Source organism: Dendrobates tinctorius, unplaced genomic scaffold (genome assembly GCF_039654945.1).
Source record: "Dendrobates tinctorius isolate UK_male_01 unplaced genomic scaffold, ASM3965494v1 ptg000127l, whole genome shotgun sequence".
Taxonomy (NCBI): domain Eukaryota; kingdom Metazoa; phylum Chordata; class Amphibia; order Anura; family Dendrobatidae; genus Dendrobates; species Dendrobates tinctorius.
Genome location: NW_027361795.1, coordinates 6,661,050 through 6,677,004, shown reverse-complemented (window position 1 = coordinate 6,677,004; position 15,955 = coordinate 6,661,050). Strand labels below are relative to the sequence as shown.

The 15,955-nt window shown below is 41.0% G+C and overlaps 1 protein-coding gene across 1 annotated transcript; it reads left to right on the top strand.

The window, feature by feature from the left end:
• Positions 1–144: 144 nt before the first annotated feature.
• Positions 145–4,061, top strand: GPR61 (G protein-coupled receptor 61). The gene is made up of 2 exons (XM_073542458.1): positions 145–238; positions 764–4,061. The coding sequence occupies exon 2, from the start codon at positions 1,623–1,625 to the stop codon at positions 2,943–2,945; it is 1,323 nt and encodes a 440-aa protein (XP_073398559.1). The 5' UTR covers positions 145–238; positions 764–1,622; the 3' UTR covers positions 2,946–4,061.
• Positions 4,062–15,955: the final 11,894 nt, after the last annotated feature.

Below are 15,955 nucleotides of genomic sequence, written 5' to 3'. Positions count from 1 at the left end.
ATGTTAAAATGCAACATGTACCAGGTTCGACTTGTTACCTATGGCTGTATGTGTCATACACAATGGAGTTTGAATCCCCATTGTGACATATACGCTGTGATGTTGTGTTAATCTGAGTGACTGTAGGACCCTGAGCCTGTCTGCTCCCTCACTGCAGTGCTGTGTATTAGATGGTTAGGGGCTGAGCTGCTTCTCTGGTCTCCTGCTCCCTGGATGCAGCTCCGGCTCCTGCAGACAGGTATGTGGGGAAATCAGATGCGTTCTGGACGTAACCACAAATATGATTGCAAGGTTTACATATTCTTTATGGAATTGATTATCAATACAAAATGCCGATCAGAGGAGCCTGGCAAATAGGGCTATAAGCAGGTGTATGACTTAAAGGGTGGTCAGATATGCAGGTGTCTTGTAGGGTGGTACATAAGACACATTGCCTATGATTAACAAGGTATAATATCTGTGTGTGTGTGTGTGTGTGTGTGTGTGTGTGTGTGTGTGTGTATTTTGCTTTCTTCCTCTCTCAACCTTTATATAAAACCCATAAAATTGCATTTATGTGTATATACGTATGTGTAATGCGTATATATATATATATCATCATATATGTGTGAAAATAGACGACCCCATAAGAGGCATATATCCATCCCAGTGTATAATCTTCAGCAGATTCTTCGTTTTACTAAAATATATATCGCATTTGATTTCTTAAATCACAGAGCGCATTTGTATTAACCCTTATTATCTTTCATCCGTGCTTTCCCAGGTCATATACATTTCCATAAAGAGCAGCCTGTTTAGGCTTAAAGGACAAGCCTCTGTTTTGAAGACCCCCAAAAGCACAGGATTCATTTCAGATGCCGCCAATGTTACCAGCTAAGGAAACTGCTTTCTGTTATTGGCAGTACCTGAAGGGTTAGTTCTTCTCAAGAAGACAGAAAAATATTCAGGATTGAGAGTCCTCAGTCTCAAGAAGACATGAATTCCAAGAAAAGGTAATTAACCGGAGGGAGTAAATCAGGATGACACAAAATGATTACCTGCAAAATAAAGGACATCGCTATACATTTTGGTTTCTTCATGAAAAGTAAAGATCAGATGAAAGAAACACTATGAAGATTATAAGAAAACTCACACTGGATTAACTGGCAGCAACAGGGAACAAAGGCCCAAAAAGAAAAAAAAAGAAAAATACTTGTAAGAATAACAGCAATATATATAATACAGAAATAATGATTACACGCAAACTGAAATTTATGACAGAATATTACAGTACTGGTACAGGAAACATCTGTATGTGACAAATACTGACCTGAAATGTGACACATCTTGAAAGAAACCCCCTCTCTTCCCCTATTCCCCTTTCTCATCTTGACCTTTCCCATTTTTATTTTCTTTGTATTTCCTAGTTCCTTTTAAATTTCAGTTTATATTATTTTTTATTTTTCTTTATCTTCTGCTTTTCTCATTTGTTTTTTGTTTTTGTTCATGGTTTCTGTTCTTTTCTATTTGTTGTTTCTGTGTTTTCACTGATTCTCTCAGGACCTACCTCGCTCTTATGCGTATAATGGGTGATGGTCCCTTGAAAAAGAGAGTGATGGTGACCTTTTATCCAAGTCATCCTCATGGATACCTCCCTTCCCTCTTTCACATGGAACGTTTCACTCAATGCTTCAGGGAACCCTATTACAGCAAATCCCCATTTTGGGGCCCTTTTCATTATGCTTCTTATGGACCTGTTAGCAGTAGCTGGGAATGTGGCTATCATGGGGGTCATCATGAAGACTCCATCCCTCAGGAAATTTGTTCTGGTCTTCCACTTGTGCGTGGTGGATCTCTTGGCTGCACTAACACTTATGCCCCTGGCTATGTTGTCTGGAAGTGGAGGCACATCTTTGTATGAAATCCAAGGATTAGGGCAGATGGCTTGCCGTGCATACCTGTTCTTGAGTGTCTGTCTTACCAGCACTGGCATACTATCAATCTCTGCTATAAATATTGAAAGATATTACTATGTGGTACATCCCATGAGGTACCAAGTCAAGATGACTATGGGACTAGTCAGTTGGGTACTAGCTGGTATCTGGATTAAAGCTGTACTCACATCCCTAATCCCTGCTTTAGCATGGAGCCCTCCTGTCCCTGGACATTGCAGCTTGCAGGGAGGTGGCAACAGTGTCTTCCGAGCTGGATTTCTTCTCTTTTATTCCTCCTTTTATTTCTTACTGCCTCTTACCATCATCATTGTTGTGTACTGCAGCATGTTCAAGGTGGCACGAGTAGCTGCTCTCCATCAAGGGCCTCTACCCACTTGGATGGAGACTTCACCTCAGCGCAGGCGCTCGGAATCTCTCAGTAGCCGTTCCACCATGGTAACAGGATCAGGAGCTACACGTGGATCTCCTCAGCAACGAGTTACAGGTGTTAATTCTGGAAGTGGTGGGAAGGCAGCTGCTGTTCTAGCTGCAGTAGGGGGACAGTTTCTATTATGTTGGCTACCTTATTTTGGCTTCCACATATATGCTGCACTGCGATCTCCACCTCCATCTCCTGGCTCACGAGTGGAATGGATTGTTACATGGATGGGGTTTCTTTGCTTTGCCTCCAACCCAATATTTTATGGCTGTCTAAATCGTCAAATTCGTGAAGAACTGGGAAGGTGGGTTGGATGTTTCTTTAAACGAGGGGGTATTGGGGAAGATGAGCTTCGATTGCCAAGCAGGGAAGGCTCTATTGAAGAAAATTTTCTGCAATTTTTGCAGGGTACTGGCTGCCCACCAGACACCAGGGCAGTTGTTCATATAACCCCTAAAGGGGATCAACCAGCTGTAGACTTCCGGATTCCAGGGCAGATTGCGGAGGAAACATCTGAGTTCTTAGAGCAACCGTGGGATTTGACAGCGGTGGGTAAAGACTATAATAACACTGGTCCATCTCCAAAAACATGACATCTAGCATAACTTCCCTGCTCTTGACAATCTCCTCAAAAGTGTGATATAATGCAGAATTTTCCTTGATGCATTCCTTTAAACCTAAAGCGACTTCTTGTAATCCAACTCATTCCATGTGAATATTCAGTGTCCTTTATTTCCAGCATACTATGTAGACCACGAAAGTCTTTTGTACAGTGTGCCAGAACAAGAGGACAATGATTTCACTTACACTGAATGTCAGTAGTACACACAACCTGCCATAAGCCTTGGAAACCTGTATTGGATTTTAAGCTGCATAGAGGTCAGCCATGATTAAGGAATGATAGTGAAAAATACATAGCACTAAAAAAAACAAAAACTTGAATAACGCAACAATAGAAGCAAAATGTAATAATAAAGTGTAATACTTTTTATCGTAAAGGGGTTGTAACTTTTGTACAACCCCTGTTAATTAGGCACACCTCCATATACATCCAATACCTTTAGAAACCTTTCAACATCTTTTGACTACACTCTCCTATTACATGTTTGTAGGATGGGGAGGGGGTCTCAAAATTGGTTCTGTATGTAAATAGTGTCTTGGAACCCTAGATGTAGGTATGGCGTGTATGGCTGATAAGTCAGGACAAACTTACGTCTGTTCCTAGTCACATGTGTAACACTAAGAGGTTCAGCCCTGCAGGGTTGACTAATGTCTTCTCTCCTGCAAATTATATTAGTCTGCTTGGATCCATGACACTAAGGATACATATAAAAAAGTTAAATGGAGTTAGGCCCACTTGATTAATAGAGGTTGTACAAAATTTGAGACCACTTTGATTTAAAATTGCTGCACAACTTATAGTAAATCTATATAGTGTTTTTGTCTGTGTAAATAAGTAAACATATGAATTTTTATTTTTGTTCAACAAGTTCCACCCCAAAATTATCCAGCAGAATACCAAACTAATTATCCAACTAAATCTGATTGTATTTATTTGTATTTTAGAGCATGTGACAGAAGTATCTTTTAATATGATGTCAAATCTGGATTTGGAACATAATGCAAATAGGTGCCAAAAATAGTTGCTGGTTGCAGAAACTGGATAGTGTTTATGTTTGTACCAATAAATGTGTATTTTTTTATATTCATCTCATGTGGTCCTGTTCCTGCTTTTCATAGTGTTTATATGAAATATGTCTTCAATCACTGTGTTTGCCGTGACAGAAAAATGTATTCAAAGGACCCAGTGCATTAAGATTGACATTTTGTTTGCCAGTCTTATTGTTGGGAGTGCAGAAGTAAGATGTTTCTAATTTTCTAAGAGGTTTACACCACTTGAAATGGGCACATCTTATTATTAGAGTGCACCTCTGCACCAGAATTGTTACTCTTGACAGATTAAACTGGTGTAAATTTTGAAGAATTTGTCTTTCGGGCGTTGCTTCATCCCGACCTGCCCATGCTCTAACCACTGTCATGAAAACACCAAAAGTTGCAATACTTTTGCGCAACTTTGAATTGCACAAAAGTTTTATGACTTTTAAATGTGTTTAACGACAGAAATCTGCTGATAAGTTTTTTAACTTAAATGGTAATTCCAGCACAAATGCAAACAAAATATACCCCCTTCCATTATGCATATTATACAATTTTTGCCTACTTGTTTGAAGTCCATCCATCAAACAAGCGTCTTCTTCTCTTAAAACACTGCAATGGGTAAGAGAAAATGTACTTAAAATGTCGACTTGTGATTGTGCATCTCAGAAGACTATTCCGAGGCAGGTCTGGCTTTTCCCCACTCTGCTCTCCGTAATTGACAGGTCTCTCCCTATGCACACATAGGAGAGACCTGTCAGTCAAGGGCACAAGGAAGGCGGTAAGGCGCTGGGGACCTTCCTCAGACTAGTCTAGATGTACATTCTCTGGCTATGCAGAGTAAAAAATACACAGCTGCAATAATGGTGCCAGACTTTGATTCATGCTTCCCAAACCACGGTCAGCATGAATCAGCTGAAAGGTTCACTTTAATAAATTCTATTTTTGCTCTTTAGTAAATCACAACCCTAGTTTGTTATATCTAGTTATTTTAATTGTGAAACTAAAGAAAACAAATAAAATACCTTATGTGAAATACTAGCTCAAATCCTAGATCATAAAGACATTATTCTGACATTATCTTACTATCATGTCTTATATTTCATGCGCCCAAGAGTGAATTCCTTAGCACTGACCTAGTACAATAGGAAACTGTAAATCAAACTGACACAGATGAACTTGCCTGCTGTTTCTAAAGGTTTCATTGTAAGGCTATGTGAACAAGGAGTCTTTTTGCTGAGTTTTCAGAGAAGAAACTGAGTTATTTGCGCACAAAGTCTTTTTCCACGGCAAATTCCACAGCAGAAACCGCCTGAACAACCTATCAAAACAGTTCAAAAGAATGAACATACGTATGTATGATATGTATGAACATACACTTATGAACATACGCTAATGTTCAGGCCTTTGAACGACTTTTAACCACTTCAAGCTTCTAAAAACGCCAATTGGTTAAAAGAAGGGACACTTATTTTCTGCTGTGAACACATTGTGGACTTCACAATGGAAGTCCATGAGAAAGCTGAAAAGACACACAGAAAACGACCAAATATTTTTGGAGCTTTGTGCCATCGTTTTGTTTTATTTAGTGGAGTGAAAAAAAATTACCTAAAAATAGCAGTAAAGATAACTTCACAAAAAGCATGGCAAGAAACGGCAGCTGAAAAAAATGTCCAAAACATTTTCAGGAAGCAACTAAAAAAAGGGAAGCAAAAGACACTTTGCAAAAAAAGACTCTGCAGTTTCCTGAAGCGTCTTCTACTTAAAAAACTTGTTAGGTTAACCTAAATTTAAAAGACGTCATATGCACATAGCGACTAAGCAGTCCAATGGGTCCCAGTGAAAAATTTGTACCTGCTCCCCCCGCATGTAGGTTAGATGTATGGGCAATCTCAACCTTAAAAGGACAAGCATGCTGCCCCCCCCTCTCCCATATATATCTTTCTGGGTAAATTCCTGGCATATATGCCCCTCATCCTGGTATATATGTTCCCCATCTTGGTATTTATGTCCCTCATCCTGGGCCCAAACTGACATATTTGTCCTCTATCTTGGGCCCCTTTCTGGTATACATGTACCCATCCTAGGCCCACCTTGGTGTATATGTCTCCCATCCTGGTATATATGTCTCCCATCCTAGTATATATAGTATATATATATATAGTATATTCCCTTCCTTGGCCCATCCAGATATGTATGTCCCATTTCTTGGTGTATATTTTATTTTACTCATTTATATAGCGCCATTAATTCCACAGCGCTTTAGATACATTATCAGCACTGTCCCGGATGGGGTTCACAATGTAAAATCCCTAACAGTATATCAGTTTGGAGTGTGGGAGGAAACCGGTGTACTGGGAGGAAATCCACGCAAACACGGGGAGAACATATAAACTCCTTGCAGATGTTGAGCTTGGTGGTTTTTGAACTCAGGACCCCAGCGCTGCAAGGCTGCAGTGCTAACCACTGAGCCACCATGCCACCCTATATATGTTTCCTATCCTAGACCCATAGTGGTATATATGTCTCTCATCCTGGGCCCATCTGGATATACATGTGCTCCATCCTGGTATATATGACTGGTAGCTATGTCCCTCGTTCTTCAACTTGCATTAAAAAAAATAAAAAGATTATACCCTACAACACCATGTGGTGTCCGCTCCTGCAGCCAGCAGTCGACTTCAGTGCACAAGCGAGTGGCAGTGCATGATGTCACTGCCATGCGTCCCAAGTCATGGGCACACCGACGTCAGCTGTTGGCCTCTAATTTTCCATCAGCTTGCATTGCGGTGTAGGGACCTGGCAGGTCCCTGCACTGCAATCTATGTCAATTGAATGTGTGTCTTGGACACACATCCAACTGGAATAGGTGCCAGTATCGGTGGAGCCCCTCCCGCATGTGCCCAGTTGCAGTCATACCCTCGTTATGCCCCTACAACTGAGCAAACACTAAAGTTTTTGATCAGTTTTGTCATTTTGAGAAGGATTTAGAGAGTTTATGCTCAATGCACTTTTTGGAGCAGACACACTCCGAATCCTCCTTCAAATCTCAAAACTCCCTAAAAAAATAACATTTTCTGCTCAGTTTCTCCTCTGCAAACCCAGCAAAAAGACTGTGCGTGCACATAGACAGTTTCTGCTCCAAAGACTCCTCTAAAAACCCATTGTGTACATAGCCTAATATGTACAAAACCAACATTTAGAGGGAGTTTTTCTCTTATAGTACACAACCAATAATTTTCTAGGAGATCTATGTACATGATGAGTCAAATCTATATCACAATATGAAAAAAAATTGGAAACTGATAATTATCGCTATAACTACACACTGGAAATTTGAAGTAAAATTGCTGAAAATTTTTTCACAACTTTTTCCCCTTATTGTCACCAATTTACAGACAACTAATTATTGTTGTGTAGAATTGAGGTATATAATGTATATTCCAGCTAAGAATACATTAATATTTGCTAGTACAACATTTTGCTACCTCTCACCAGTTGTCATGCACAGTTTATGACAGACTAAGTACAACGCAAAGGGATTAGTGGAAGGGGGGGCCAACACTAGGGAAGCAGGGAGTGGAGACCTCTAGGCAGATCTAACGTCACTCTCTCTGCCATAAGACACCCTAAATATGGTCCATACCTATCACCGAGCAGGATACCTGGTCTCTGTCAGACCTTAGCAGTAAGTCCTGCTTAGGGAAGGAAGGGGTAACTCTGGCCGAACCCCACTAACACTAAAGACAGCTAGGATACACAAAACAAGGGGAAACTTAGCTTGAGTAGACTCAGAGAGAAACACCGTCATCCTTCAAACTTCAAAGAGGACACTAGCCGACTGCTGCAGCTCCACGACGCAATTGGAAAGTGCAAATAGAAAATAACACCCGCAACTCCAAGCAGGAAGTTGGGAGTTATAAACACCCAGATCTGGTGACACCATTAAGGCCGGGGGAGGTGACCACTAGTGTGCAAGGCCAACCCCTGAGACCTTTTGCAGCCACATGCAGTGGGACTGTCTGCAGCTTCTGACACACTCGTGACACCTGTGTTTTTAGCTGTTCGCAATCCTTTAAATTATTCCTGACCCCAGTTAATCTTACAATAAATTTGCGGTTAAGGGCGCGCTCACGGGGGGAGCGCTGCCGATCGCGGCCGGGTGTCAGTTGATTCTCACAGCTGACACCCAGCACTAAGTGCCAGGAGCAGTCACGGCACTTTAACCCCTAGCATACTGCGATCAAACATGATCACAGCATTCCAGTGGCATAGGGATGCATCATACAGAAAGGGGGCTCCCTGCGTGCTTCACTGAGACCCTCAGAACAACGCGATGTGATCACGTTGTTCTGAGGGCCTCCTCCCTGCAGGCCCCCGGATCCAAGATGGCCGCAGGGTCCTTCCGGATCCTGCAGGGAAGTGGCTTGTCAGTGCCTGCTGAGAGCATGCACCGGCAAGCCTCCTGCACTGCCTGTCAGATCGCTGATCTGGTACAGTGCTGTGCAAAGTGTCAGATCAGTGATCTGACTTTGTATAGTAATGTCCCACCCTGGGACAATGTAAAAAAGTTTAAAAAAAATTCAGTGAACACCGTAAAAAAAAATAAAAAAACAAGGCAAAAAACAATGCTTTATCATCATACCGCCTCACAAAAAGTGCAATAACACGCGATCAAAAAGACGGATATAAACATGGTACCGCTGAAAACGTCATCTTGTCCTGCAAAACACGAGCTGTGATACAGCGTCATCAGTGAAAAAAGTAAAAAAGTTACAGCTCTCAGAATAAAGCAATGCAAAAACAATTTTTTTTTATATAAAATAGTTTGTACTGTATAAAAGCATCAAAACATAAAGACATAAATGAGGTATCGCTGTAATCGTACTAACCCGAAGAATAAAACTGCTTTACCAATTTTACCGCACGTGGAACGGTATAAACAACCCCCCAAAACAAATGTATAAATTGCTGGTTTTTGTTCATTCTGCCTCCTAAAAATCGTAATAAAAAGCGATCAAAAGAGTCATGTGTCCGAAAATGATACCAATAAAAACGTCAGCTCGTCCTGCAAAAAATAAGACCTCACATGACTCTGTGGGCCAAAATATGGAAAAATTATAGCTCTCAAAATGTGGTGATGCAAAAACTATTTTTTGCAATAGAAGCGTCTTTCAGCGTGTGACAGCTGCCAAACATAAAAACCCGCTAAAAATAGTAAATCAAACCCCCCTTTATCACCCCCTTAGTTAGGGAAAAATAAAATTAAAAAAAGTATTTATTTCCATTTTCCCATTAGGGTTAGGGCTAGGGTTAGGGTTAGGGCTAGGGTTAGGGCTAAGGTTAGGGTTGGGGCTAAAGTTAGGGTTAGGGTTTGGATTAGGGTTAGGGCTGGGATTAGGGTTAGGGGTGTGTTGGGGTTAGGGTTGGAGTTAGAATTGGGGGGTTTCCACTGTTTAGGCACATCAGGGGCTCTCCAAATGCTACATGGCGTCTAATCTTAATTCCAGCCAATTTTGCATTGAAAAGTCAAACGGTGCTCTTTCCCTTCCTAGCTCTGCCATGTGCCGAAACAGTGGTTTATGTGCATGTAAGGGGTATCAGCATACTCATGACAAATGGTACAACAACTTTTGGGGTCCAATTTCTCCTGTTACCCTGGGTAAAATAAACATTTTGAATCTGAAGTATATTTTTTGTGAAACAAAGTTAAATATTCATTTTTTTAAAAACATTCCAAAAATTCCTGTGAAGCACCTGAAGGGTTAATAAACTTCTTGAATGTGGTTTTGAGCACCTTGAGGGGTGCAGTTTTTAGAATGGTGTCAATTTTGGGTATTTTCTATCATATAGACCCCTCAAAGTGCTTCAAATGTGATGTGGTCCCTAAAAAAAATGGTGTTGTAAAAAAGAGAAATCGCTGGTGAAATTTAACCCTTGTAACTTCCTAACAAAAAAAAATTTTGGTTACAAAATTGTGCTGATGTAAAGTAAGCATGTGGGAAATGTTACTTATTAAGTATTTTGTGTGACATATCTGTGATTTAAGGGCATGAAAATTCAAAGTTGGAAAATTGCTAAATTTTCGCCAAATTTCCGTTTTTTTCACAAATAATTGCAAGTCATATCAAAGATATTTTACCACTATCATGAAGTACAATATGTCACAAGAAAACATTGTCAGAATCACCAGGATCCATGGAAGCGTTCCAGAGTTATTATCTCATAAAGGGACAGTGGTCAGATTTGTAAAAATTGGCCTGGTCATTAACATGCAAACCACCTTTAGGGGTAAAGGGGTTAAAATGAAATTTTTATGTGTTCTGAAAAGTGTACAGTAAAATACATAACGTTGAAATTTTCCAAGATGGAGAAATATCTTGTAATGCTATATATGATGAATCCTGACATATCAAGAATCTTAACTGTGAACCCCATATAGTTCAGACACAAGAAAAATACAAATACCGTATGTAGATCACAATATCTGAAGCAAAGTTCAAGAAATGTAATATATCCTATTAAATTTGGCTATTTAATTTGCCAACTTTTCAAATAAATGAGTGACATGAAAAGGCTATTCCTAAGATTTAAAATTATCTACAGGGATAATTCATAGGATTGGTGATAACTTACGGATCGGTGGAGGTCTGACTGGCAGGAAATGCAACGTTCTTAGGAACGGGGCTATGAAATTAGAGTTTGAAATATAGCAGAGCTGCAGCAGAGCACAATACTTAAGTGATTCTGACTGTATTATAGAAAATGAATGCATGCGTCATTTTAGCATTTTAGAGCCCCCTCTCAGGATCATGAGAATCTCACTGAAATTCAAGATTAGGTGATAACTTTCAATGTTTTGAATAACTCTTAAGAACATTAGGGCTATTTGTAAACTCTTTGAAAGACATCTTCACTTGTGAAAAAAATTATCAAGATAACAGTTGAATAATGTAATGCTGAAGGGCCTTTTTAGCGCTTTAAAGGGGGTGTCTGGGACTTAACAAAAAATGTATCTAAGCACTAATAGGCTGGTAATTGCAACTTACTGGCCTGTTGCGCCCGGGGCTGTTCTACCCCAGCACAGAGTGGTCACAGACCACTCCTGCTGAGGATTCAGCTGCCTCTGCTTACACGATGAGGCGGGACTTCCGAGGTCATTTTGATTGACAGCTGGCTTCCCCAGTTAGGCAGCGGGGCTCCAGCTGTCTATCAGAATGACCTCGGAAGTCCTGACCTGTCGACAGAGCGGAGTGGAAAAGAAGCCTCCGCTCTGTAGATGAGGCTTCTGAATTCCCAGCAGGAGCGTCTCTGACTGCTCTGTGCTGGGGGAGATCAGTGTTGTGCACAACAGGCAGGTGAGTTGCAGTTACCTGCCTGTTAGTGCTTAGATACATTTTTCATTTTGTAAAGTCCCAGATATACCCTTTAAAATGAAGAAGGTATCTAAGCTCCTCATAAAAGAATTAGCATAAGTCTGGACTAACCCATATCCATCCCGTACCTAAACATTTCACTCAAAAAGATCAGAATGTGAGAAGGTGAATATAACTCAATCAAAATTGCAGCGTGCTTATGAAATGGTCATTGAAATTCCTAAATGAAAAGTATCAGTCTGTATAAGGAAAGTCAGATAGAGAGAAATATAATATTTAATGCATGATTGAAGCAAAACACAATATTTGACAATTTTTCTTGTGTAGATTTGTCAAACAGATCAGATGGAGATCAGTGAGATAAAGAAAGTTAAAGCTATGGAGAAAAAAAGAATGTATTACACATTCAATTTAAATTTCTGAGACTATTAAATCCCTAAGAGATAATTCCTCTATAACAATCTGCCCAGTGGATGAAGAAGGATGAATTGCAATTTTGTAGAAAAAGGAACTAAGACAGATTGATTATACAGTATGTTGATAGATATGAAATGAAATACAGAATAGACAAACTGCTATAACTAGAGGCAAGTTCCAAGCAGTACAAGTCCGAATTATTAACTCCGTTGCTAACACTGGATATGGAGAAGGTATCCAGAAAGATACAGAAGAGCATAATTATTTTATACCTGACACTTTGCTGACATGAAGAAAAGTTGCATATGATTTACATGAAATGACATGAAACGTGGGAATTTACTATGCTGTAGCAAGTGTAGACCACATAAAAGCATGGCAAGTCAGGAATCCTGATGCTAGATGATTAAACATTCCTCAACACTGTAATTCCAACAACACAAAAGTAAAATCGCGGAATTATGGAAATCACAGAATCAATACGCATGTTACTGATATACAAATAATGGAAAATTGGAAACAAATCTTTCAAAACATCTTGATTTATTCAGCCTTAGCTGAGTCTTCACAGGTCTTCCTCCTCTAGTTATCCAAAATTCTAAAATAGCATGGTTGCTACCTCCTAGGGTCCCAGCCACTCTTACCTCACCAACCATTTCCTCCCTGTTTATAAGGATTAGATCCAAGGTAGCAGATGCCCTTATTTTCTCCCCTACCTTTTGGAAGATAAAGTTGTCAGCAAGAGAGGATAAGAATTTCCTTGACCTGTTAGTTTTGCCTGAGAGAGAGTCCCAGCAAATGTCTGGATAATTGAAATCTCCCATGACAACTATGTCATATTTGTTGGAGAACTTGGCCACTTGATGCATAAAGAGTTCATCCATATCTTCAACTTGCACAGGTGACCTGTAGAAAATGCCTACAATGGTGTCCGTTGTTCTCTCCTTGTAATCTTACCCAAACAGTTTCCACAGAACTCCCAGTCTCTGAAGCTTGGATCTCTGTGCAGATATACGCTTTTCTAACATATAATGCGACACCTCCTCCTCGTTTATCAGCTCTGTTTCTTGCAAATAAGTTGACTCCTTCTAGCCTTGTACTGCAATCATGTGTATCATCCCACCATGTTTCAGTGATTCCAATGACATCATATTTCTTTTCCTGCATTAGTAGTTCCAATTCTCCTTGTTTGTTGCCCATGTTTTGTGCATTCGTATAGAAACATTTTAGTTTGTGATTGGTTTCTCTTTCTTCAATATTTTTATCATTTAGATTTTTTTGTCTTTGTTCTTCCTTTCCACTTCTAATAGCAGCGTTCGCAATAGCATTTGTCAGGTGTATGGCTTTTTCTGGCTTTTTGCTTCCCTTCCCACATTGTTCTAGTTTAAAGTTCTCCTGATGAGTGTAGCAAGGCGACTTCCGAATACATATTTTCCAGTCTTCATAAGGTGCACCCCATCTCTAGCAAGTAGTCCATCGTAAAGGTAATTCACTCCTTGATCCAGAAATCCAAATCCTTGCTGACGGCACCATCGACGTAGCCAGTTGCTCACCTGCAGAATCTTATTCCACCTCCTTGTTCCATGTCCTTCCACTGGGAGGATGGAAGAGAAGACCACCTGTGCTCCCAGTTCTTTCACTTTCATACCTAAGTTTTCATAGTCACTGCAGATGGTTTCCAGGTCGTTTCTCGCAGTGTAATTTGTCCCCACGTGTAATAGCAGGAATGGGTAGTCATATGTAGGTTTGAAGATTCCTGATATCTTGTCAGTCACATTCTAATTTTTGCACCTGGAAGACAGCACATTTCTCTTGAGGTTATATCCAGTCTGCAGATAGCGGCCTCTGTTCCTCTCAACAGGGAATCCCCCATGACGACAACTCTCCCGTTCTTCTTCACAACATTTTTATTTCTCCATCCAGGAGGACTCTGAGGGTGTACAAGGTTGTTCTTTGTGGGAAAATTCTTATCTTGATGTATTTCTTCATTGTTCTCCTGCATGAGAGCACTGGTTCCTGACCAATATGGGTACTGACTGTTTCTTGATCCTCCTTCTTCTCTGGGTCACATGCTTCCTTTCCTCTGTTTCTTCAAGTGCGCTTCGAGTGTCTTTTTTTTCTGTAACATGAAGAGATAATTCTGCTCTGTTTAAGAACTCACCTCCCTTAATTATTTTCAATGCAGCTAACCTCTCTTCCAGATTTTGCAACTTTTCCTCCAACAGGAACACAAGCTTGCATTTCTGGCATGTGAAGTTTGGCTTTTCCACTGGTATGACTGGTAAGTCTGTGAGCATGTAGCAAGAAATACAGCTCACCAAATGACTCCTGGCCTCTTCCATGTTTTTATTGTTCCAAATTCTGCAGTCTGATTTAAGGTGGCCAGGCTTTTTACAGACAAAACATTCACAAGTTTTTCTTAGATTGCTCTTATATTTAGGGAAATCCTGTGTCTTTAATGCTGTTTCTGCTCTGGATTCATTACTGCTGCTTACATGCTGCATTTTTCTCTTGAATTCATCCACAAGTTTGCCTTTAACATACTCTAATGTCAGCTCATCATCTGGCCGTGCATCAAGTGCAGTCACGAGTGTGTCATAACTCTCTGAAAGACCACTTAATAGAAGTGCAGCAACATGAAAATCTGTAATTTCTTCTAAAATACCCCTGAGACCCACAATCTCTAGGGTGTTTCTTATATAGTCCTGCATATTCTGTACATCACTTAGCTTAGACTGATACAGGTTTCTCATGAGATAAAGTTTATTGCTGAGATTTGATCTTTCATGCACTTTCTGTAACTTGTCCCACATCTCCTTTGCAGTTGCACAATCTGATTATCATCTACATTGAGGGAAGCTTTGTGCTTTCTGATCCTTCTGTAGCCATTCATCTGGTAATGGATGAGGCACTTGTTCCTGAGTATATTTCCACGTACATTCTCTTATGAGCAGCATCTTCACCTTGAATTTCCAGGACTGGTAGTACTGTGTTATGATTGGGTCACCGAGAAAAGCAAGACCAAGCTAAGCCACAGACAACCAGAGAGGTTGGTAACTAAGCGGATTGCAGACCCCTGATCCTATACACACAACTAGCAGTAGCCGTGGAGCATACCTACGATGATCCTAGACGCCTCGACACAGCTGGAGAACTAAATAAGCCTAAAGCAAGAAAGGGGAAATCTAAACTGCCCCAAAGCAGACCCCAAAGGAATAGATAGCCCCCAAACATATTGTTAGGAGTCAGGTTCCTGCATCTGCTCTGCAGGAATCCAGACCCTTACATTCTGCGGTCTCTTGCTCTTTATCTACCACAGAGGAGATTGCCTTGCAGCAAATCTCTCCAGGGGCTAAGTCCCTCTGTCCTCCTACTGAGCATGCTCATGAGACGGTTTCCCATTGGAGATCAGGAGTCATGTGCTCAGGTCCTGCTCCAGATCTCATTGGTCCATCTCGGAGATCTGGAAGCTCCCGGAAGGTCCCGGCTGCTATAAAAAGCGCGCATGGCCGATCCGCCATGCGCTAGTATAGACTATACAGCTATGTGTGAATGGTGATGGATGTATGATTCTGGTGACTGACTTATTATGAAACCCCTTCCCTCTGATATTACGCATGTGGTTAGGGAATTAGTTCAGTAGTCTGCGCCAGTCTTTGGCAAGCCTTAGGCCACTGTGCACACCGCACCTCTTCGCTAGCGTCCGACATAGCACCTGCTTTGTAGCTGTGTCATCCAGCGGCAGTGTCCTGCGCTGCAGTTGCAGCCTTTCTTGGCGTTCGCAGTAGCGACGCCGCATACACGGTAGGTCTAGACAGATGCAGCCCCTCTGTCTTTAGTTCCTGCTCCTGTGACATTATACCGTGTGTGCATTTACCTGAGGCCTGTGACTCTAACAGGCTCAGCCTTTTGTATGTTTTTGTCGCGGCGCCTCTGTGTGTGAACAGAGCCCGCTCTGCGCACTTCGGGTGAAGTTGAACCCGTGCGCATGATATCGCCATATTGCTCGTCTGCCATTACTCTGCAGCGGTTGTAACACCTACTGCACGGTGGACCCCGAGTGGCGAACGCACTTAATTATTCTTTTTATTTAGTGCGTTCCACCGTTCCTAACATTATACTAGCGCCATGGTCTGGCTAGTGATGAAGAGAGA

Coding starts and splice junctions, on each gene's coding strand:
- GPR61 (XM_073542458.1), top strand. CDS start 1,623: ATGGATACCTCCCTTCCCTCTTTCACATGGAACGTTTCACTCAATGCT.